Raw genomic sequence first — 22,616 nt, forward strand, 5'->3', positions numbered from 1 at the left:
TAAGCGATAGTATTGTATGCGTAATCAAAGCTTCATATTCAATGTGCTGCTGTTAGTCATACACTCTTCGAATGAACGCATTTATATTGAACTCTGATCATTCAATAATGTTATGAAATTTTAGTTTCATAATTAAGGCATGCGATCCTGGCCAAGTTAGTTCCATGTATTTTAAAGGAGGAATCTACTTGAAAGGGCATTTTTGAGCTACAAACTTTAATTAGTAATGTTCTACAAAAGCACGCACATGGAGTTGCATCCCCTAAACCAAAGAAAACATAATAAAAGAAAGTATAGCTGACCAATTTGGCAAACAACAAACTCACAAAATGTGATAAAAGTAGAAGGTATAATTGTTTGAACAAGTAGTTTACACATACATAGGCAGTAGGCACAATGAATATAACTGACTAAGCACAAAGGGAACAGGACAAGGCATACTTTCTGAATCGTTACTGTTAGAAGTGTAGCCTAGCTCTATTATGAACATTCACTATTGCAGGCCATTGATAGTGAGCTCAGAATACGAGTCAATCAAGAAGCAAAAAACATTATAAGTTTGCTAATCTAATCCGCTGTCCCAGTTAGGAAGAAACCACTCAAGGAGCTCCGCACTCAATTCCTACTTTACTCCTCAGCAGCGAATGGCCTAACATCTCTCACCGAGACAATCCTCTCAACCAATCTATCCCGTGGGAAAAAAACCAGTATCAAGCTGCTGTGTTTACAGGATCATCTCGGGTAGTGCCAAGTTACTTAAGAAGTTTTTAGCTGATGTATTGCCTTTGGCTAAAATACATGTTCATGAAATATCTCGATGGGTTGAAGCCACTGAGAAATACTGCAGAAAAGAGTAAATAACTTAATACTTTACCAAACAAGGTGTAGTTAAGTTATAATATTGTACCGATGCTTACGTATGGGGGAAAGAACTAGGACAACACCAATTGGATACAGGAACAAAGTGGTCCTCTCCAGGAAGGGCAATACTGCACCAATCAAGCAAGATAAGAAAATGCTAAAATATTACTCATGAAAATGCGTATATTTTTCAGTAGGCAACTTTATTGCATTTATTTTAGTGGAACTTCAGATCCAAGAGTGTTAATGGACTTTTAAATAAATTTCACCAATGCAAGGCTACGTTATCACAGCAAAGGTATAAGTATTAGTGCAACACTTGGACGTGGCAAAATAGGTTTAAATTTCTAGACTTGTGCTCATGAAAGGGTCTGAACAGCTTTGTAGCCCAATGCTGGACATAACATATAACAGCAACTTTACAGATAAAAAGACATAAATGTGGTAAGACTTAACTCACCATCATAACCTAAGTAATTCAGGTAATGGTAGTATGATACAGCTACCATGAAGAGCGCATTTGATAGCAGTAAAGGAACAAACCCATGAGCCACTAGCAGAGGTGATAGAAAATAATGAAGAACTGCAAAAACGAACATAATGTCATAATTATCTGGAATATAGTTAGCAAGAATCATTGGCAAACATTTATTTTACTTACCATAAAGCAGCACAAACATAGGGAAGAAAGAGTTGCAGTGTACATCAAAGGCGTACAACCTTCAGAAGAATGATGAAAAGTTAGTCCTTAGCTCAAAGAGACATCAGACAAATACATAGTATAAAGTAATATAGTACCTTAAATCTTAACACAAACATGTACAGTAGTAATTGTTATCACATATCATGTAAGGAAATAGAGTCACCCAATAGAAAGGGATAAAAGATTAGCAAACAAAACAGACTCCGATAGAAAGCTCAATATCCTTACCATTCCACCCGTTGCTCCACCACGTAACTGTTTGGAGCTTCTTCTCGAAGATAATTGTTAGTGAAAAACCTGAAGGAAAATGGCAAAACAATTGTCAGTTAGACCATCATGACATCCACAAACAGACACATAACGCAGACGTCCCAATAAACCTCCATGATGCGATAAAGACAGAATTACAACATAGTAGTATTAATTAATAAGCTGCTCAGGTGGCTTTGAGAAGCTTCTAATGCATAGCAACAGAGACAGATTGAGATGTTATGTGGCATGGTGAGTCATTTCTGAGAGGAATTTCAGTTTATTTTGTGAAAATATATTTAAGCATGTCAAAATTTAACTACATCTAAATTTGAGATGACTGTCCCAAAGCATATCCCCTATGTCAATGTGAAAAGTTCCAGAAGATGCTATACTTCTTTTTTCCATACTTCCCTCACTGTTAAGCAAACAAAACAACTCTTGTATTAATAAGAGATGTTTCTACAAAAGGTTCATGGGATAAAAAACCTAATCATTCCACCAGATTTACCATGAGAAAGTACTTCAACATTCAACCTTAGAACTTATGCACCAACAGACTATCACACATTGTACAACTAGGATGAGACCTTAGGCAGTCATTTGAATCCAAAAATGACTTGTTACTGCATGAATATACTGAAACTGAACTCAGTGAAAGGCAGTATCTCCAATAAAGATTCCGCAGACGAAGATTAAACAAAAAAGTGACACTTTGGAGAAATAGAAATTCACTAATTGAAATGAAAAACAAAACCGAGCAAGCTATTCTGAAATTTATGTAAGTATAGCAATCCATGTTCTTAAGTATCCTTACCAACAAATTGTAGCCAAAATTGCACCAATTACAAAGAAATGGATGAACAAAGTTGAAATAACTACAAAAACAGCATGCCCTGCACTATGGTCGTACCTGGTACACATGAAAAAACAACAATATAGGGGCAGCCAACGTATAAGATACAACAATTCACTTAAGTGTGTAGCTAAAAAAGGAAATAAGAAAGACAAAAACAACCAATCACTTAGAAATTTGATCTGAAAATGAGATTGTTTGAACAGGAATTGTATTGAAGCAATATCGATAAGATTGATAGTAAAAATATTCATTACTCCCTTCGTCCCACTCAAGATGTCCACATTCTTGAGTGGCACTGGATTTTAGGATGAGTTGTTAGGTGAAGTAAGTAGAGAGATAAAAGTAATAGAATATTTTAATGAGGAGAAAGAAGAGAAGAATTTATTTCCAAATATAGAACATGGACATCTGAGTGGGACAAACTATAAAGGAAAGGTGGATATTTGAGTGGGACGGAGGGAGTACAAAAGAAATTCTAGGGAGGGCTTGTCTGGTACTGATCAATTATGACAGCAGATGTGATAGACAAAGTGTCAAAGATACTTACGCAGCACAATATGCAATAAGGGAAACTGACAAAAGAAGACTACATATGACAACAAATGCAGGATCATCACGTGCCCATTGGTTCTTTGTTTCTGCAAAAGAAAAGATTGTCTTATTTTAGGGAATTAGTGCACTGGTAATCAGCAATGCTTCTTAAAACCAGTTGGGCCAATAAATTATGAATTTAGGGTATAAGACACAAAATAGGATTAACCAAGAAATAAGTTAACCAGTCCATATCGAACTATCAATGTGATTAATTTTCCAACTTACACAGTTTACAGTTACATGAAGAACATTTGGTTTGTAGACCTTCAGAGAAAATATATTAACGTTCCACAGAGAAAAACCATAATAAATGTGATAATATTGTATTCCTGAACACAGATGCTAACAGATTAGCTGGACACCATTGAAGCTAATGCTACAATTTTGTAAAGAATGCCTGAAGAGTGAAGATAGCTTATTCTAAAATTTAAACTGAACACACAAGGAAGTTAATGTTTGACAATAATATTAGTAAATCTATGAAAAAGTAAACCATACATCACGTATTGGTGAATGATATTTAAATTATAAATAGCTTCATTAAGACTTAGATGAGAATAACATTCATTACAAAAATACATGGGACAAGTAATAAAAGTATCTCAGTAATTAGGCATCATTTAAGATGTTCGTCATTGGTACTTTTAGTCAATAATATTTAACAAAACAAAATAGCCGAAACAGATCAAAGAGGAGACTCACGCTTGTGATACTTGGTGTGTTGATATCTGCACCATTTGTACAATTCCACATGTAAAACAAGGAAGTAGAGTCATCAGATAAATCTGAGTAAAAAATAATTCATGAAACCACATAATTTTATAGTGTCTTTAAAAGTGACACTGCGAGCACTACAATATCTTTCTCTCTCGGATGGAGATAACTAAGTTAATATGTATAAACCACATATAAAAAGCTAACCTTATTTGGCTTATTTAACACCTGTGATTCATAGTAGTTTACAGAAATACGGATTGACTGATTTTAAAAACTCCATATTTGTTCACAAATTATAATTGTAGAAATCAAAAACAACAACTACTGCATATGATAGTAGTACAAGAACACACCATTAGCATAACTAAAATGCATCTATCTGCCTGAAAGCTTTTCAACATAGTGAAGGATATGATGAAAACATTCTATTAATAAAACATACACAATACACATGAACATTCAGAAAACCAAAAATATTATGCAGAGGTTGGATACCCACACGACTTTTGGTGATGTGCATAGGTTAAGCATTTGCCAGAAAGTGTACTCAATATCCATCTGTTGCCACTGCAATTGGCCATAAAATAATCGGTGTTAATAAGAGAACATGCTGAATCCCAGAACATGTTCACTTAGGAACAAGTTAATAACAATTGAATCCCAGTAATTATAGCACAACAAAATTTAGCTGTAAGCTTTTATTTTCTGTTATTTTAGCAGTCGAATTAAAACTCAACATTTTTGAACAAAGAGGTTTCATTATTAAAGCAAATAAGCCCACGGTTGTGGAAAAACAACAATATTCAACGTATGCAATCTTTAAGCATATTCAGCAATAGATTACACACTTCACAATAACCTTAACTATTTAGCCATATTTCACCAATTTCAGTAGCAATGACTTCAACAACAATTTCACCAAACCAAATTGTATCCTTTCAACTATAAACTGTCACCCTAGATCAAGTTCAAACAACCAACACCTATTGTTCGCTACCAACTAGGGAACAATTAGTGAAAGCACCAGCTGCCTCCAGCTCTAATCCTGATTCCAGAAAAGCCCCTACTCACATTAACAATAACTCGCATCAGCCTATCAACAACAGCAAACCAAATGAATAAAGCCACGAGTAAAAAGGCGTATTTCTTCACAAACCAAAACAAAAAGGGCATCAAGGCCTAATCAAGCCACAAACTCCTCATGAAAATGCAATGAGACAACAGTTAGGAAACCATCCATCAAAATTCACGAAGAAAATCGTGATCAGATCTGAGATTTCTGCCACGATTTCGGACAAAAAAATCACACGCGTGAGAATTCGGGAGGAAGGGCGCAAAACCTTGACTATTCTGCGGAGGTAGGGGAAAAACGAATTTGGCCGGGCTTGAGGGCCCGATCGGGCCTTTGTTGTTGAAGCAGTAGGCAGCATCTTCTTCTTCTTCCACTTCCACTTCCACTTCTCTGATGTATTATTGATTTGTGATCGATGGATTGGGTTTGAAGATCTCTTAAATTTCAAGTAACATATTTGTTGTTCCCTTCCCTCCTCTCTGTCACTCGGCTTCGGTAAACTGTAAATGCTAGAGCGGGCCGAATCGTACGGCCCAAAGGATTAGGTGGTCTCTGATATTGCTCCAAAGTGTTGCGCATGTAATTTGTAGTAGTAGCAAGTACATGGTTTCGTATACTCCATCATTAAAAATATAAACTCATTTTTTTTTTCATTTTCTAGAAATAATTTTTTTTATTTTAAGAAACTTCTTTTTCTTCACGAGATGTCTCATTTTTTTACGAACACACTTTTTTCATTCTACCTCTTTCATACTTTATTAACTTTTGTTTTAAAATTCATGTTGTTTCAAAAGTTGTTATTTTAAAAAAATAGGAGTAATAAAGTTATTTATATACTCCATTTATTCGGGATTCATTTTGTTTGAAATGTTGAAAATGGAGTTTGAAATAGAGTGAAAAATGAGAGGTATATATAGGGTTTGAAAATTGAATAAAATTATAAAAAAAAAATGAAAAACGCGCTGCATCGTCCGCGATGCCACAGTGGCGAACGATGCGACGGACGATGCATCGTCCGCCCATTGTGGATGGCCTTAGAGGAAAAAGAATTTCCTAAATTAGTAAGTACGTACTCTTGTGGGATAAATTAAAAAGAAAAGAGTGCATACTTTTATAGGACGGGTGAAGTATAAACTAATGCTACCATTATGGAACAGGCAAGGGAAAGAGCTAAAATTTTGACAATAAAACCACAAAAAGAAAAAAATATTTTTCCTCACTATTAATGGATACGAGGTAGCTTTCGGTGCTAGCATCGTTAGATATAAGTTGCAGCGTTGATTGGGACAACAAAAGAGATAGATAATGATAGATAAATAAAATTTGAAGACAGGTGAAGTAAACTATAGATGCATACGATAATTGTTGATAAAAGCAGCATTATCGTTGAAATAATTGAAAGCACTCGGAAGGGACAATGAAACTTCGACACTAAGTTGTGACTAAAGTGTGATGAAGTGGATATGAGAGAGACAAATATAAAGACAGATGGTTGCAACGAAGGTATTGTCAGATGGAGAGGGGAGTGAGAATTTACAGATCCATGGTGTACGAAACTCGTACATCTCGCATGAAAGCCTTCACTTCATCATAATGTTGGATGTTTGAGTCACCTTAGGTGGAAGAAAGATGATGAGAGTGTCGGTTGAGAAGACATTCCAATGGAGGGAAGTAAAAATTTACGGAAAATGGACCGACAATAGAGAAACAACCTGACCAAATCGAAGAGAACGAATCACAAATTCGACCAATTCACAAACAGTGGGAGGCCGACCCCGTTGTGAGCTATGCCGTGTGTGGGAACGTAGATGTGCAATGGAGTAGGAGTCACTCTATTAGGCCAAAAAAAAGTGGCCAAGTGGAATGTGAAGAAAAAAAAGTGACTATTACAAGCATTACAACTCTAGACAATCTACACGCGATCCATGAGACACATTACAAATGAAGACAACATTGTAGAATTAGTTTGTTAGAGCACTCCCAATGGCGACGGCGAAAATCCGGCGATTTTTCGCCGGATATCGCCGACTTATCGCCGGCCATTGGGAGGAGTTCGGCGATTTTTGGCGAAAATCCTACCGATTTTACGCCAAGCGGCGTTTTAACGCCGGGCTATCGCCGGATCATCGCCGGCCACTGTGGGGAGCTGTTCGGCGATTTTTCGGCGATGATCAATTTTTTTTTTTTTTTTTTTTTTCCTCAACGGTCATATTCTAATTTCCACCCCTATAAATATTTCATCCTCTTCCTCCATTCATCACCCACAAACTTCATTCACACAAATTTTCAATCTTTTTTCTCTCCATCTTTATTAAATGAGTTCTGATTCATCGTCTCGTGCTCCATCCGACGAGGAAATATCACATTCTTCTTCCGAAGAAGAGGTACCTCCCGCTCCCACCGGATGGGATGTAGCGGGTTTTGCCAACAACCCTCATTCTTGAAGCGTTGCCGACCAACGGCTTTGGATTTGGCATGCTTATTTTGGTATAGCCGGGTCGAACAACGACCTAAATGTTCTCAATTCCTCGCCCCTTTTCAACGAGCGGATCAACGGGTTAGGCCCCTCCATCGAATTCACGGCCAATGGCAATGTGCATAACATGGGGTACTTACCTGGCTGACGGCATCTATCCGCAATGGCCCGTGTTTCTGAAGACGATCAGATGCCCACTCGGAGATAGAAGAAGGTATTTTGCCCGAGCGCAAGAGTTTGCGCGCAAGGATGTGGAGAGGGCATTTGGGGTGCTCCAATCGCGATTTGCACTGGTAAAGGGCCCGACGCGCTTTTTCTACCAGGGGGATATTGCCGATATCATGTATGCGTGCATCATCATGCATAACATGATCATCGATGATGAACACGAAGGCGTCCTCGACGTCACCAACGACCCAAGTGTTGCATCATCGAGTCACGGTGTCTCAACCGAGTCCGTCCGCCAGGGTGTACCGCACAACGAACATGAACGGTTCCAGGCGTTCATGGACATACACTAGAAGGAGGCCCATCAAGCACTACAACACGATATCATCGAAGAATTGTGGGCAAATAGAAACCGCGCCCACCGCCCTTGAATTTTTTTTTCTTTGAATTTTTTTTTTGATTTTTTTTTTCCATTCGTGTACTTTTTTTTTTTAATTTTCTTCGTTGTAATGTGTACCCGTGTTTAATACAACGAACTTTATTACTATTATTTGTTTTATCTTATAAATTAAATAAGCTAGCTTTATTATATATAAAAATAAAACAATTAAATTAGTGATGATATAAAAATGAAATGTTGAGTTAGGGAGAAATAAGGGAGAAATAAGGGAGAAACCATTGCAGAGGTTGACTAAAAGTTGGCTAAAAACTGGGGATAAATTTTGGTGCTGATGTGGCAGGAGTTAGGGAGAAATAAGGGAGTTTATCCACAAACCATTGGGAGTGCTCTTAAAGCCTACAACAAAGACATGTCTCAGCTAGATGGACAAGCAATTGCAAAAGCACATGATGAGAATTTGGACTCTATTAATGAATTGTAGTTGTAGTTTTATAAATTTCAATTGTGCAAAAAATAATTTCAATTTTACTAATTTTACGTGGGAGGGAAGGGGAGTCTGTCGCGGCGCAGACACTCCACGATCCCTAATGTCGGTCGATTGGAGGCTGAATTAAAAAAATAAATACACTAATATATCTTCTCCAGTCTCCATTTTCAAAATTATTCCTCAAAACATATTCCTTTCGAATGGATGATTTCATCAACTACGATACAGGTTGAGATGAATGAATTTGTCAGAAGTAACAACTAGCGAGCGTCGGGTAATACTATTTTGCCTGGTCCGATGACCCGATGACAGAATCCAACAACAATCATTCAATTTGTCGGTAGTGAACATTGATGATTAATTGATTATAATATCAGGAAGATAGAAGACCATAATTTGTCCATAGTTAACACTTAATGAAGAATTAGTGTTCTATTTTAGGAAGTGAAATTTTTAGAATTTATAATTTTTAAAATTTGTAGTAATTTTAAAATTTTTAGAATTTACTACTAATATTTGAATTTCGTTATTCATGATGAGTTTAATAGGATAACCCGCATCTGGTTTGGACTTTGGACTGCACAGTAAAATTGGGAAATAGGCAGTCAGTCATCCTTTCTTCAAATTCTCCCTCCCTCGATTTCCTGAATCTCTCAACTTCCTATTTTCATTCCAAAAACCCTAATTCTCAATGGAACAATCTCATCGATCTTCTGTTCATCGCGCTTTAGGCGGTGGTGCAGGTACCATCATACTCGCTTATGTTCCAGATCGTAATCAAACATGCACAAGTTAAACGTAATATGTCATTATGTTACTGTGTGGGTGGATTATGGACTGTTTTGGGTACGATGTTGATTTGGATCTATCTATCTTGTGGAATTTATTTTCATATATTCTTGATGCAGTTACTGATGTGATACTGTGGAGAAAATGGACTCACAGCGCCGCTTTTCTCGTGGTCTCAACTGCGCTTTGGTTCCTATTCGAGAGGGCTGGATACAATTTATTGTCATTCATGTCGAATGTTTTATTGCTGCTCATCGTGATACTATTCTGCTGGGCTAAATCTGCGTCGATTCTTAATAGGTAGAAAATCTGCGTCGATTCTTAATAGGCAGATGAGCAGATGCATATGTATGTGTGCTCAATTTGAGTGCTGTAGTCTATTTGGAGTAGCTGCTTTTAAGTGAACTAGACAAATAATTTTATCCGATATTGGTATGTTTGATCTATGTCTTTTCAGATAAGGAATACAATAGGAAGTGCTATTAATGGGTAATGCATTTGGCTCTTTGGCAATGGTATTGTCGGTCTTGATATGGAAATTAGTGCATGAGTAGAGTTTCCAATTTGGTGTTCCTCATTTTTAATAAGGGATTTCAGGGTATCATATGTTTGATGGGTTTTACTTTACATGATAGTATGATTTAATTCATTTGAAAATTTGCGGAAATTGAATTAATGAAATTCTGTCTATGACTTTAGACCACTGCCGCCTCTCCCTAATCTTGAAATTTCAGAAGAGACTTCTGTCAAGGCTGCTGATAAGATGCGAGCCTGGGTAAATTATGCGTTGTCAATTGCACATGACATTGCAGTTGGTGGAAACTGGAGAGTCTTTTTGAAGGTTTAAAACTTAGTCATGCTCCTTACTTATGTTTGCCTTTTTAATTCTCGTTGTGCCAATCACTGATTGTGGAGACTCTGTGGTCTATTTGCCATGCTTATTAGGTTGCTACACTATTGTGGGTAATTTCCTACATTGGAAGTTTCTTCAACTTTCTCACTTTGATTTACATTTGTAAGTATGAACTATGCGGTATGTAGTATATTTGCACTCTCTGTTCTGCTATTGTAATCATTTTCTCTTTGGAATTATATTGCAACAGGCATTCTTGTTAGTTTATCACTTCCTGTGCTGTATGACAAGTACCAAAGTCCAATTGATGATAAGTTGAGTGTTGCATATAAAATTGCTCGGATACAGTATGAGAAGATCTATAGTTTGGTACTTCAAAAGATTCCTTTGCCTATGAAGAAGGAGAAGACAACCGAGTAAACTCATTGTAATTTCTTCTCCCTATGTATAAATGTCCATTTGTTTCGTCATACATGTATTCTTCTGAGTATACTATGGCTAGCTGCATGATCCATTTACCTCAGGTCTATTTTGTGAAATTCATTTATTGATGTCATTTTTCCCCTTTTACTTTCTGATGAAGTGCTTGCCATCTGCTGCCTGGAAATATGTCTAATGATAAGGTAGGTGCATGTTACCTTAAAAGTATTGTGCATATGCTTAATTAACTTTACTGATCAACTGCTGGAGTAGACTACTAAAATAACATAAGTGGACTCTCGCTCACTTGTACTCATTACCTCTGCTGAAGGAAAATTTTGATGATACTACTGTTTTTGGTCCAAACTTGACACATGAAATTAGCATCCCTCCTAATAATTTCCTGACAAGTTCTATTGCATGCATTTGTACCAGATCTATTTGTTGAATATTTAATTACATGTTGATGCTTATACATCTTTACAAGTAGACATTTCTTCTCCTGAACATGTTCATAGAATAATTTGTGATTCATTAGAGGATTGACATATGCTTGAGTTAAATCTTAAGCCTGAAAGGTAAGAGTTATTGTCCAATGAAGTGACACGAAATTCAAATATCTCTTCTAGCATGTTTGGTAGGGGTGATAACTCTTTGTTCATTGATTTCCATCCCTAGATGAGTTATCACCCCTACCAAACATGGCCTAATTGTATACTTTTACATTTGCATTGATAAGATGGATATGTTGTAACTTCCTAACTTCTGACAATTACTTAATTGTATAATCATGATAAAATACTCGGCTTGCCATTCATTGATATTGTTATAGAGAACATTGAAACATGTGGTGGCCTCGTGTATTGAATCATAGTGTCAAATCTAGAAGGTTTTGTCCAGTTGTGCTCAGTCATGTGACATGTGTACTTAATTTGTTGAGTTCTAAAGTGACAGTGCTACTTGCAGGTGCCTTTTGCTTGGTTGCTTGGCATTCTAATTTGTGACAGTTGAATCAAATTTAGAGAACATCAGTGAACGGAGGCTGTCAGCCAGTATAGTAAGAAGTTTATGGAAGTCTTTAACCGCGTGCTCGTTTATTTCTTGTTTTCATTACAGTTATTGGTTTCATGGTGATATCAGCCGTTCTGAGCTTAATAGTTCTCTTCCCACTAGTCTACAACTGAAATTTTTGAACAAGTAATCATTAGTATGTTAGTTTGGTTGTGAAGGATTTGATTGTAACATTGATATATGCAATCTTGTGTATACTATTGCTGTGGTGCTAATTCGATTTTAGTGGAAATTATAATGATCAGCTCCGGCCATTGTACATCCATCTTCTTTGCTTGCATTAGAATAAACTGTAATTTGTATCTTTGGCATCAACTTGCATTAAACAATCAATAACAATTACGTATTAGATATGTATAATGGAGTTTTAAATGAATAATAGAAATGATCTCATCAAAGGGAGTTGACCTGCAAGCTGGGGGCACTGTATGTTACTCCATATCATATAAAATTGGTAGAAGTCATCTATGCAGCAAAGTCAACTAAAACGAGAATCGACCTGCTACAAAGTCAACTGAGGCCATTGCTGTATGGTTTGATGGAGTAAATGATTGCTCTACTATATATAATGCCTTAACACAAACAAAAAAGTAAATTAGATTGAGCAAACAAAAACTGGAAGCTTACAACATGGAGCCAACCAAACAAGTCTTCATCTTAGCAGGGCAGAGCAACATGTCCGGCCGAGGCGGCGTCCACAAGCATCAATGGGATGGCGTCGTCCCGCCTGAGTCCGCCGCTGACGGCGAGAAGATCTTCCGGCTGAACGCCGACCATGAGTGGGAGGCAGCGCACGAGCCCCTCCACCAGGGGCTCGACGCCAACAGAGTGTGCGGCGTAGGGCCCGGGCTGGCCTTCGCCAACGCGGTGAAGGAGCGCGTGGGAGCCATAGGACTGGTGCCGTGTGCGGCGGCAGGGACGCAGATGAAGGATTGGGCACGAGGGGGGGAGCTCTACGAGAGAATGGTGAAGCGGGCGAAGGCAGCAGTGGAGCGCAGCGGGGAGATCGCGGCGGTGCTGTGGTATCAAGGGGAGAAGGACACCTTCTTGAAGGAGGATGCTGATTTGTATGGAGACAACGTTGAGAAGCTTATTCTCAACCTCCGTCAAGATCTCGATTTGCCTTCTCTTCCTGTCATCCTTGTCAGTGCATTCTCACTTGATATCTTTTAGTAGCTCTCATGCATTCTTTGTCTAATTTTGGATTACAATTATGTTATGTGTATAAACTGTGTTGCAGGTTGCCCTTGCATCTGGTAGGGAGTACCTAGACAAGGTTAGAGAGGCACAAAAAGGAATTAGTGTGGAGAATGTGGTTTGCGTGGACGCTTTGGGACTGCCTCTCCAAGAAGACAATCTTCATATCACTACTGAGGCACATATTCAGCTGGGTCATATGATGGCAGACTCTTATATCACACATTTTCTGACCCAATAAATGTCACCACGCCAATTCTGGCTCTTGCTCTTTTCAATTCTATATTCCTTTCCTGCCATGTCTTCATAATGTAATATGATGTTAATCAATGATAATGCTATTTGGTTTGGGTGTGATTTTGTAACAATACATGATGTGTACAATATCCTTTTTATGTTGATTTATGTAGAATAAAGATTGCAACTGAATTCTGATGAGTCTCCGGCCAAATTGAAACCACTATTCCTGATATCTGTGTTCTATTTAGAGATTTATTTGGCTCAAGAATGTCTTCCATAGAATTACATAAATTTGAAATTAGTACTAATATTGTAATGGCAATTTATGAAATTGAATTTGAAGATCAAATATTCTAATTCAATTCCAAATATTTTATTTCATGAAATCAAATAATTGACATAAAATTTTATTGTTATTCAAAATTACTCCCTCCGTCCCGGATAATTCGGGTCACTTTGACCGGACACGGGTTTTAAGAATTGTAATAAAAAGTGGGTTAAAAAAGTTAGTGGAATGTGGATCCTACCTTTATATATTAGTTTTATAATAAAATATGAGTAGAAATGAGTAAGTAAAATATGAGGTCCACTATAAAAAATGATAAAAGTGAAGTGGGAAAAATTACGTGGGACAGACTGAAATGAAAAACTGAGATGAATTTCCGCGACGGAGGGAATAATTGGTACGTGGAGTAAAATATAAATCAAGATTTGACATCGACATTTTATTAAATAGATTTTTATATACACAACTGTGTATCTATATTTAGATGTCGTTATCATTACGAGATCATAATCTTTTGACATTCGTATCTATTAAAATCACAAATTTTTCATTTCACTTGTTAATTTTTATGATATATTAATCATTATATCCGCTTAGCATATGTACGTGCTATTTTAGCCTACTTGGTGTAACTAAAACAACAAGGCATTCTACATATATGGCCTTCTATCCTATTTGCGACGAACTTTAAAATTGATCCAAAATATTATAAACATTTCACAGTTTTTCACATAAAATATCTTATTCGAGCCGAATTATGAAATAACAAATGAAATGCAAGTTTTGTCATATTTTATCGGGTTAAAAGTTTCAATCATAAAATCTACATTTTGCATGCTATTTTAAGGTAGCCTATCAGATTTTGAGTCATTCCTACTTAGGAGTCATGTTAATTCAGTGGAGGCTAATTAGGTTGTGGTTTTATTGAATTAAAAAATTTCAACTCTAACTTTTTAAATTTAATGAGCTATTCAAGCTAGTCCAAATATTAGATTGCACAGACATATCTACTAGCAGGGGATGAAATTGGAGAAATAAATGATGAAAAAATACTTTAAAAATTAGGGTAAACTGCCTCTAAAATTGTCAACTTTTACAATAGTTTGGAATTTCCCGTGAACTTTAAAAGTTGCGTGAAAAATCATGAACTTTGCCGGGTTGTGCAAATTTCCCGAATGACCCAACCCTGAAATTTTCCGGCATAAACTTATCCTATGTGGCAGCCGGGAGCGTGACTAGGCAGCCGGAAACACAAAACGAGTTGAAAAAAAAAAATTCGCTGAGTATAGCAGCTGGTGGTGCGTCGGAGCAGGTGGTGCGTCGGGGCGGCGGCAGGCGGTGGCGCTGGGTAGAACATCACCTAAAACTCCTTCGACGTCGCTGGGGAGAACATCATCATCCGAACAGCCACGATTTCACATCCTCTTTTGACTTGAGGATCTTGCCTTTGAATATTTGGAGTGAGAGGTAGGGGAGGGGTGGTCGGCGGTGGTTTCTGGAGGAGAGGGAAGATCGGTCGTGGTGGATGGTGATGATGGGGGCGAAGCCAGCGAGAGGAAGGGACGGAGGGCGACGGAGCGCCGCCGCTCCCACAACGGCGGCAGGAGGTGGCGCTGGAGGTGGTGGAGGCGGCGCTAGAGTGAGGAAGGAGAAGATCTACTTCTTTTCTCTTTTATTTTTATTTTTTATTTTTTTTTATAATTAAGATTAGGGTAAATGAAGTGGAAGAAGAATGAGAATAAACACACTCAGCATCCAAATCATCTTCCATGTCAGCATAAATGCACACATCATCACATTGCTTAGCCGGAATACCCGACTCAGGAAATCGGCAGTTCATGATTTTTCACGCAACTTTTAAAGTTCACGGAAAATTCCAAACTATTATGAAAGTTGACGATTTTAGAGGCAATTTACCCTAAAAATTCATCTAAGAAAAGAAGAAAAAAATATCAAAATGAGAACTAAACAATACACGTAAAAATTCAAAAAATGGTCTTACACTTACATAAATGGTTTTAAATTAGATTAAACTACTAATTGCAAAATATACTAAATACTAAGTTTTTGTATAATATGCTTTGTCCGTCCTGCTGTAATTTTGAGCACGAGATTTAGAAAAAATGATATTTAGAAAATTAAGTAGAGAAAAAATAAAATATGAGAGATTATAAAGTAGAGGAGTGAAGAGAAAATAAAAAAAAAGTATAGTAAATGAGTCGCTTTAAATGGAATGTTGAAAAAAAGAATGTTATTTTAATATGGCTGTGGCGGACAAATTTATTTTGTGCTGACTAGGCGGATAAATTGTTTGTGGCTATACTGACTAGGCGGATATTTTTTTATGGCTGTGGCATGACTGTTTCGCCTCTAATGTGGAAAACTGGACACTATAACGATTCAATTAAATGTAGCCCAAAATTGAATTAATATCTAATCATTATCTATTCCTTGTTAGTTGAGTTTCTTTTTTATTTATTTTAAAAATTTCAAGATAATTGAGTCATTTTTATTTTTAGCATAAACTAATTAATATTCTCTTATTTTATTCACTATCTATTAAATATATTATTTGTAATCTATGTGCCAAAAAAAATACCTCTATTAATAAACGAAGGAAAAGTGAAAAGAAAAAAAAAACTAAGAGATTAGTATCATTTAAATCACCCATGTAGGCTCTATAAATTCAGGGTACAAAAGCACGTGGATAAATCCAGTAGTGATATTTCCAACCTAAAAGATGCTCAAGTGAAGCACGTGTCTATAGTTACTACTCCCTCCGTCCCGCTTAAGATGTCACGTTTTCCTTTTTAGTTTGTCCCAACTAAGATGACACATTTTCTTTTTTGGTAACTTTCTCTCTCCAATTAATACGCTCAACCACTTTTTCTCACTCCTATTAAAATATCCATCTTTCTTTATTTTTCTACTTTAATACTTACATCCACTTTCTCTCTCTCCAATTAAACACTTTAACCAATAACTCCTAAAGCCCCGTGCCGACTAATTAATGTGTCATCTTAGCCGGGACGGAGAGAGTAATTAACATAGTACTACTACCTTGAAAGAGCAGTGACACTCCAAAGCACATGCGTAAAGACTAAAGAGTATACAGAGAACAAAATTGTACTTCCTCGGTCCATAAATTTTAGTACTCCCGTGTCCACAATAGTTTGGTCAAGCCACAATATTTTGTCTATAATCATAAAAATTTATCTACAGTAAAATAAAAAAAAACTTATTCAACCTAATAGTAGTAGACAAGCCACAGCCACAAAACTAGTCCACCGCTTTCTTGGGTAGTGCGATATTTTATGTTTTATTTTGTGTTTAAGAGAAATGAAATAAAATAAAAATAAAGGGATTTCCACTTTTAGTAATAAGTCATCTTGGATGGAACAAACTAAAAACAAAAGTGAGTCATCTTCAGTGGGACGAAGGGAGTAGTATCATATTTTGACCGATCACGAGTTTTAAATAATGTAATGGAAAGTGAGTTGAAAAAGTTAGTGGGATGTTGGTGCTATTTTTGTATATTAGTTTTATAATAAAATGTGAGTTAGAATGAGTTAATGAAATATGGAATCCACTACTAAAAATGGTAAAAAATGAAATATGACAAATTTTGTGGGACGGAAGGAAATGAAAAAAAGTGACAAACTTTCTGGGACGAATGGAGCACTACTATTAACCTGCTGGATTAGATAAAATAAATTACTCTCTCCCTCCACCGATAATCTTAGATAAAATAAATTACTCTCTTCTTCCGTTAATAATCATCTCATTTTACTATTTTTATAGGTTAGGGTTTAAGACTTCATCCAAGGATGTCAAAGAACCATGAATGACCGTAGAACACACTATCTAATAGATAAGATAGACATGAAATCAACGAACTATGAGCAATCTCTCTAGTGAATAGGGTTGAGCTTACCAACCTGCACATAAGTGCGTCAGTGGTGTCCACCCTGCCAAATAATATGAAAGTGATGAAAAGGAATACCGTTGTATTTTTAAGGAACTAAACAATCAAATAATTAATTAATTCAGTGGTAGATCAAGAACTGCAATATAGAGGGTTAGAATTTGAAGGGGTTGGCAGCAGAAAGCGCGTATCAAATAAATCAGATAATAATTCCGATCTATTTAGCGAATTATTTAGACAAAATCTATTCGCATAATTATCACATGTATCATGCTCATAACTTCATGCTTTAAGTATAATCAAAACCTAAAACATGCTTTTCTACAGAGTTAGAATAATACCTTGATGATTCTCCAAAGAATCGACGATAACTCGCTACTTCTCTAAGTGAAGATCTTGAGTACTAGACTACAAATCTTCTGACTGGTTCCCAAACTGTATTTTCATATCAGTGTGGGTTGATCTCACAAGGATACTAAAACTTAAATAAAGATGACAGAAGAAGCTCACGGATGAGAGCTGAAGAAATCATCCTCTTCTGTATATAGAGGGGGACGAAAATTTTGAGTAAAAATAAAGTATATTTCTGTCACATTTATTCTTTTATTTATATTAAGTTCATATTGGGCCTAGACAGGGATCTATAGAAGGTTTTGGATATGACCTCCCCCAATTAAATTTCTACTAATTAAATTGAACCCACAATTTATTACAAGCTTATATTGGAATATTATTAGCAGCCACTACGGAAATAATATTGCATTGCCCATCCAAATCCGAAATTACAAGTAATCCAGGTATCCGTTGTTTGTTGCTCATTTCTCACGCTTAAGATATAAATGTCTATTAGTTAATTAATGTCTGATATAGACTTAATCAATTAACATCTTATTATTTCTAAGAGTGGACTCAGCATGAAACACCTATTTATTATTCATAAAGTAATCAAACTCCAACTAGCTAGGTTCCGAATAATAAAACCTTGTTTCGCGCTCCTCTTGAGGACATTATCAAATGAGACTCACTTCGCGCACAATTCAATATAAAAGCAATCATAGCACTGCTAGATATTAATCACCACTACCCAATATATCAGGATTATTGGGTTGCGAAAAACTCGCACCATTTGATAAGTCAAAGTAGTACATAATAAATGTCGTATGCTCAATACTAACGTGCATTGATTAAGAAATAAACATTTATCAAGACCTCGTCTTTCAGTAGATAGCTTAAAGACTCGTCTCGCTGTTAGATTCGTTCAGTGCTCTACCACACCAATGTCATCTTATTTCAGTAAGGCTTAGAAATATGCAGACAGACATTACAACTTTTCACGATTGGTAGTCTAGGCTTATCTGGGTTGACATTACAACTTTTCATGATTGGTAGTCTAGGCTTAGAAATATGCAGACTGACATTACAACTTTTCAGAACTGTCCGTGTTACCTTAAAGTGGACGTCGTCCATAACCAGTCTACTAAAACAAAGACTTAGACTTTGTTAAGTTGCTTATACATCTAAATATGCATTAAACATCCATTAAATGTAAAACATAACAACATTATGAAAAAAATAATATGTTTTATTCCTTGGAAATTAAAATAAAAGTTTTTACAGTATTCAATCACTCGAAAGGTGATTTCTAGTATACAAACTCTAACATAATTAAATATTAAAAAATTAATATAATTATAATAATAAAATTTAATACTATAGTATTAGTTAAAATATTAAAATACAAAAGTAACTATAGGTTAAATAGTACTCCCTTTGTCCATGCTATTCGCACATTTCATTTTTGGGTTGTCCCAAACTACTATTTGCACTATTTCTATTTTAAATAAAAAATCATGGTATTTAATTAAGATATTAGAGTTAGTTAGTGTGTCACTTATTAAATGTTGTCTTATTACTTACTCATGTTCAAATTTACGCTGTCAAAATGAAAAGTGCGAGTAGCATGAGACGGATGGGTAGTACTTAGTAAACATTTTGACTCCATATATATTTCAAATGTTTATTTTGATATAATAAGATGCAATAATAAATAAAATGTATTACTATTATTTAAAAAAAAAACTTATTCAATTTAAATGAAATACTAGTATATGTAAACTAATAAAAATACTATAAATATATATAATATTTTAATGGTTTGATTTGGTAATAAGAACATGATATGAATTGATAAAATAAAGAAAGAAGGTTAAGAGAAGAAAAATGTTCGCAATGAGTTTTGATGACTCGATCTATAGACTTATCTATCTATACATACATATATAAAAGACGAGTTTTGGCCTTGTTTTGAATATTAAAGAATTTTGGACAATTTTTTGAATATTTATAATTTTTGAGTCTATAAATAAATTATGATTTTGATTTGTAACTTCCAATTATGTAGTAATTACAAACTATTAGACATAACTATAAATTAGACACTTTTTAAATTAAATTTTGATTAAATGAGGCAGTTTCAATTTTTTACTCCATAGCTTAAAAAAAAAGCGTCTCATTCAAATTTGGAGACTCAAGCCCCAAATTAGAATTCAATGTGAAATGGTTAACCCATTTAAAAAAATATTACTATTTTAATATTATTATTCAATTTAGAAATTTCATGGTCAAATACAATTTAGTTTGAAACGGTTCTCCATTAATCATAAAATATATATCATAGCTATAAATACATGTATTAGGCTAGCTAATGGAATCATATCGTTTTTGTGTTTCGAAACTAAGGTACTCTCAAGTTGAGAGCATGCACATTCTATGTCAGTAATAGAGAATTCTTTTGAAATTGATTATGTATAATGAATCTATTTCTTTTGAAATTGATTATGTATAATGATGATACGTAGAAATCGGATGAGAAGATGAGTGTTGTTGGTGGTATCGGCGGCGAATTTTTCTGGCAGTTATGATGACTCTGATTCTTTTTTAAGGTTTATTTGAGTCGAGAACGGAGGGTTGATTATTTGATTTATTTTTGTTGTATAGTATAATTGTATTGATTTAATCAATGTATGTTTTAGTAGATTTATAATTTATGGTATAAATTATATATATGTGTACAATATCTGCCCATTTTCTATAAGTTTATTATTTTGTGGTGGACTTTTCGTAAAAATGTATTGATTATACGTCTAATTATTCATTTTATTCTATACTAATTATGTATATTTTTTTATTGTAGTAAGTTAGAGTTTGTTTTTTACTCATGATCTAAGTCACAATTAGATATGAAATATTTGTTCAATAGTATATGAACTTTAGTAGTAAATTTTTTCACACAAATTTTTTATTTATTAGTATAACAAAATTTATAATCAGTATTATAAACAATATTTTGTTGCTTTTCTTGATTTGATGAATTATAATTTTTTTACCTATATAACCTATATTGCATAATTTAAAAAGAAAAGAATATTTGTTGACAATATTTATGTTATTAAGTATAACAAAAAATAAAATAAGAAATCTTATTATAAAAATTGTATTTGAATAAATATATAGTGGCATGATAATTATGTGATAAAGGTTAATAATTTTAGAAAATTTGTTCTATTTATAAACACACTATGCTTATATATATTTAATTATAATAGATTTACTATAAACTACATTTAATAGAGTATTTTGAATTTAAATGAATTAATATTTATCTAGAAATATTTATATTGTATTTATTATTTATGATTACATACAATTTTTACATATACTAATATTTATATGCCAATTCTTGAGTGTTTGATTTTTCTTATTTTATGTAATATTACTATAATTTCTATTGATTTTATGATAATTTTGGAACTTTTATGAGATGTTTAATTTATTTTGTAATGCATACAGAAACATTATTATAATATATCAACAAACATTTCAGTACGTGTAAATAAGTGTTTGACTACGAATTTCTACAGATTTCATGATGTTTTTTGGAACTTGTACGATCTTTAGTTTATTATGTAATATAAAGAGAAATATTATTATAATATATATAAATAAATATTTTATAATTTTTTTTTAAATTTTCTATTTTTGATGCATAATAATTTAATATAATATCATTTACACAAACTAGTTATCGTGCATAACACGTTTTGCTGTTTAAAAACACAATATTCTTTTTTTTATATTTATTTGTTCATAAATTAGTTGAAAGAAATCTTTTTTTTTACGTTTAAATTAATCATTATGTATAACTTACTATTATATTTTTTTTAATTTTGTTTTGGAATTAATACATACAATAAAAGAAATATTAGAAAAATGTGTTTACTAAATTTTTTAAATTTGTATGAATATAATAATAAATTAAAGATCCGTGCATAGCACGGGTGTTACACTAGTTAGTTAAAAGACCAACAATACAACCACTAAGCTACTAACTTTGATACTACTGTTCAATAACATTTATTTGAAAACCCCTATTTTTCTATTCACGGAGGGAGCAATTTTGTTATTTCTAGTTCGACTCTAAGTGATATTTAGGCTCACTGGACGACCGAGGGGCAGTCCCCCACCTTGTCCCCCCAACTCCGCCAGTGAATGAACTAGTACTAGAGAAACTAAACCAGTTTTACGAAAATCTTACATATTTCATCAATCCCACGATAAGTGAGGCATATCAAGTAACTTGATGCATTTTCTTTATTGGAAAAACACAATAATTTATATCTTTTATTTTATTATTTCTTCTACTTTTTTCTTTCTATTTTTTCTCTTCCTTATTTTATTTTTTCTCCTACTTTTTTCTTTCCTATTTTATTCCTTTTTATTTAACTATTTCTTCCATCCCATAAAAATAGAGATATTTGTGATGACAAGGTAACTACTGCTCAATTGATAAAATAAGAAAGAGAAAAAGAAGAGTAACTAAAGTAGTTGTTAATAGTCAATGAGGATGAAAACAAAGAAAATATTTCTATTTGTTTTTTTTTAATTATCAAGATTATCCACCGGCGGATCCCGTAACTATTCATTGCTCTAAATTTGTAGGCACCTTAATGAGTGAGACAACTAACCCAAGTATTTAAAACTGTTCAATATTTAAAAGTAGAAATCGATTCCCTAACTATTTGATTAAGGACATCCACTCGACCACAACCTTGGATTAAAAGACTACTCCCTCTGTAGGCGAATAGGAGTCCCATTTTTTCAATTTGGTTCGTTTGTGAATTGGAGTTCCGGTTCATAATTATTATAAATGGTAAAGAGACCCTCAATTCCATTAACTCATTCCACTCACA

General features: G+C 34.4%; 4 protein-coding genes across 6 annotated transcripts; 3 read left to right on the plus strand and 1 right to left on the minus strand.

Annotated features, from left to right (window-relative positions):
- Positions 1-312: 312 nt before the first annotated feature.
- On the minus strand, positions 313-5,624 carry LOC125185399 (protein unc-50 homolog). Its single transcript, XM_048081922.1, has 10 exons — positions 5,324-5,624; positions 4,483-4,550; positions 3,969-3,994; positions 3,220-3,310; positions 2,631-2,726; positions 1,793-1,861; positions 1,523-1,581; positions 1,322-1,444; positions 918-989; positions 313-841 (listed from the first exon to the last, which is right to left on the minus strand). Exons 1-10 carry the CDS (start codon positions 5,411-5,413, stop codon positions 768-770), a joined length of 768 nt encoding a protein of 255 aa, XP_047937879.1. The 5' UTR covers positions 5,414-5,624; the 3' UTR covers positions 313-767.
- A 2,017-nt stretch (positions 5,625-7,641) lies between these two features.
- On the plus strand, positions 7,642-8,052 carry LOC125221250. Its single transcript, XM_048123374.1, has one exon. The coding sequence runs from the start codon at positions 7,642-7,644 to the stop codon at positions 8,050-8,052; it is 411 nt and encodes a 136-aa protein (XP_047979331.1).
- Positions 8,053-9,162: 1,110 nt separating this feature from the next.
- On the plus strand, positions 9,163-11,963 carry LOC125217511 (reticulon-like protein B11). Of its 3 annotated transcripts, XM_048119026.1 has the most exons (7): positions 9,163-9,329; positions 9,495-9,675; positions 10,075-10,216; positions 10,321-10,390; positions 10,479-10,655; positions 10,812-10,851; positions 11,615-11,963. In XM_048119026.1, the coding sequence occupies exons 1-5, from the start codon at positions 9,278-9,280 to the stop codon at positions 10,646-10,648; spliced, it is 615 nt and encodes a 204-aa protein (XP_047974983.1). In that variant the 5' UTR covers positions 9,163-9,277; the 3' UTR covers positions 10,649-10,655; positions 10,812-10,851; positions 11,615-11,963. The 3 variants fall into 3 exon arrangements, with proteins under 3 accessions (XP_047974983.1, XP_047974982.1, XP_047974985.1); XM_048119025.1 differs by lacking the exon at positions 10,812-10,851; XM_048119028.1 differs by lacking the exon at positions 10,812-10,851 and having other exon boundaries at positions 9,260-9,384.
- Positions 11,964-12,069: 106 nt separating this feature from the next.
- Positions 12,070-13,273, plus strand: LOC125217510 (probable carbohydrate esterase At4g34215). The gene is made up of 2 exons (XM_048119024.1): positions 12,070-12,862; positions 12,960-13,273. The coding sequence occupies exons 1-2, from the start codon at positions 12,350-12,352 to the stop codon at positions 13,155-13,157; spliced, it is 711 nt and encodes a 236-aa protein (XP_047974981.1). The 5' UTR covers positions 12,070-12,349; the 3' UTR covers positions 13,158-13,273.
- The last annotated feature ends 9,343 nt before the right edge of the window (positions 13,274-22,616 follow it).

Source organism: Salvia hispanica, chromosome 4, assembly GCF_023119035.1.
Source record: "Salvia hispanica cultivar TCC Black 2014 chromosome 4, UniMelb_Shisp_WGS_1.0, whole genome shotgun sequence".
NCBI classification, from domain to species: Eukaryota; Viridiplantae; Streptophyta; class Magnoliopsida; order Lamiales; family Lamiaceae; genus Salvia; species Salvia hispanica.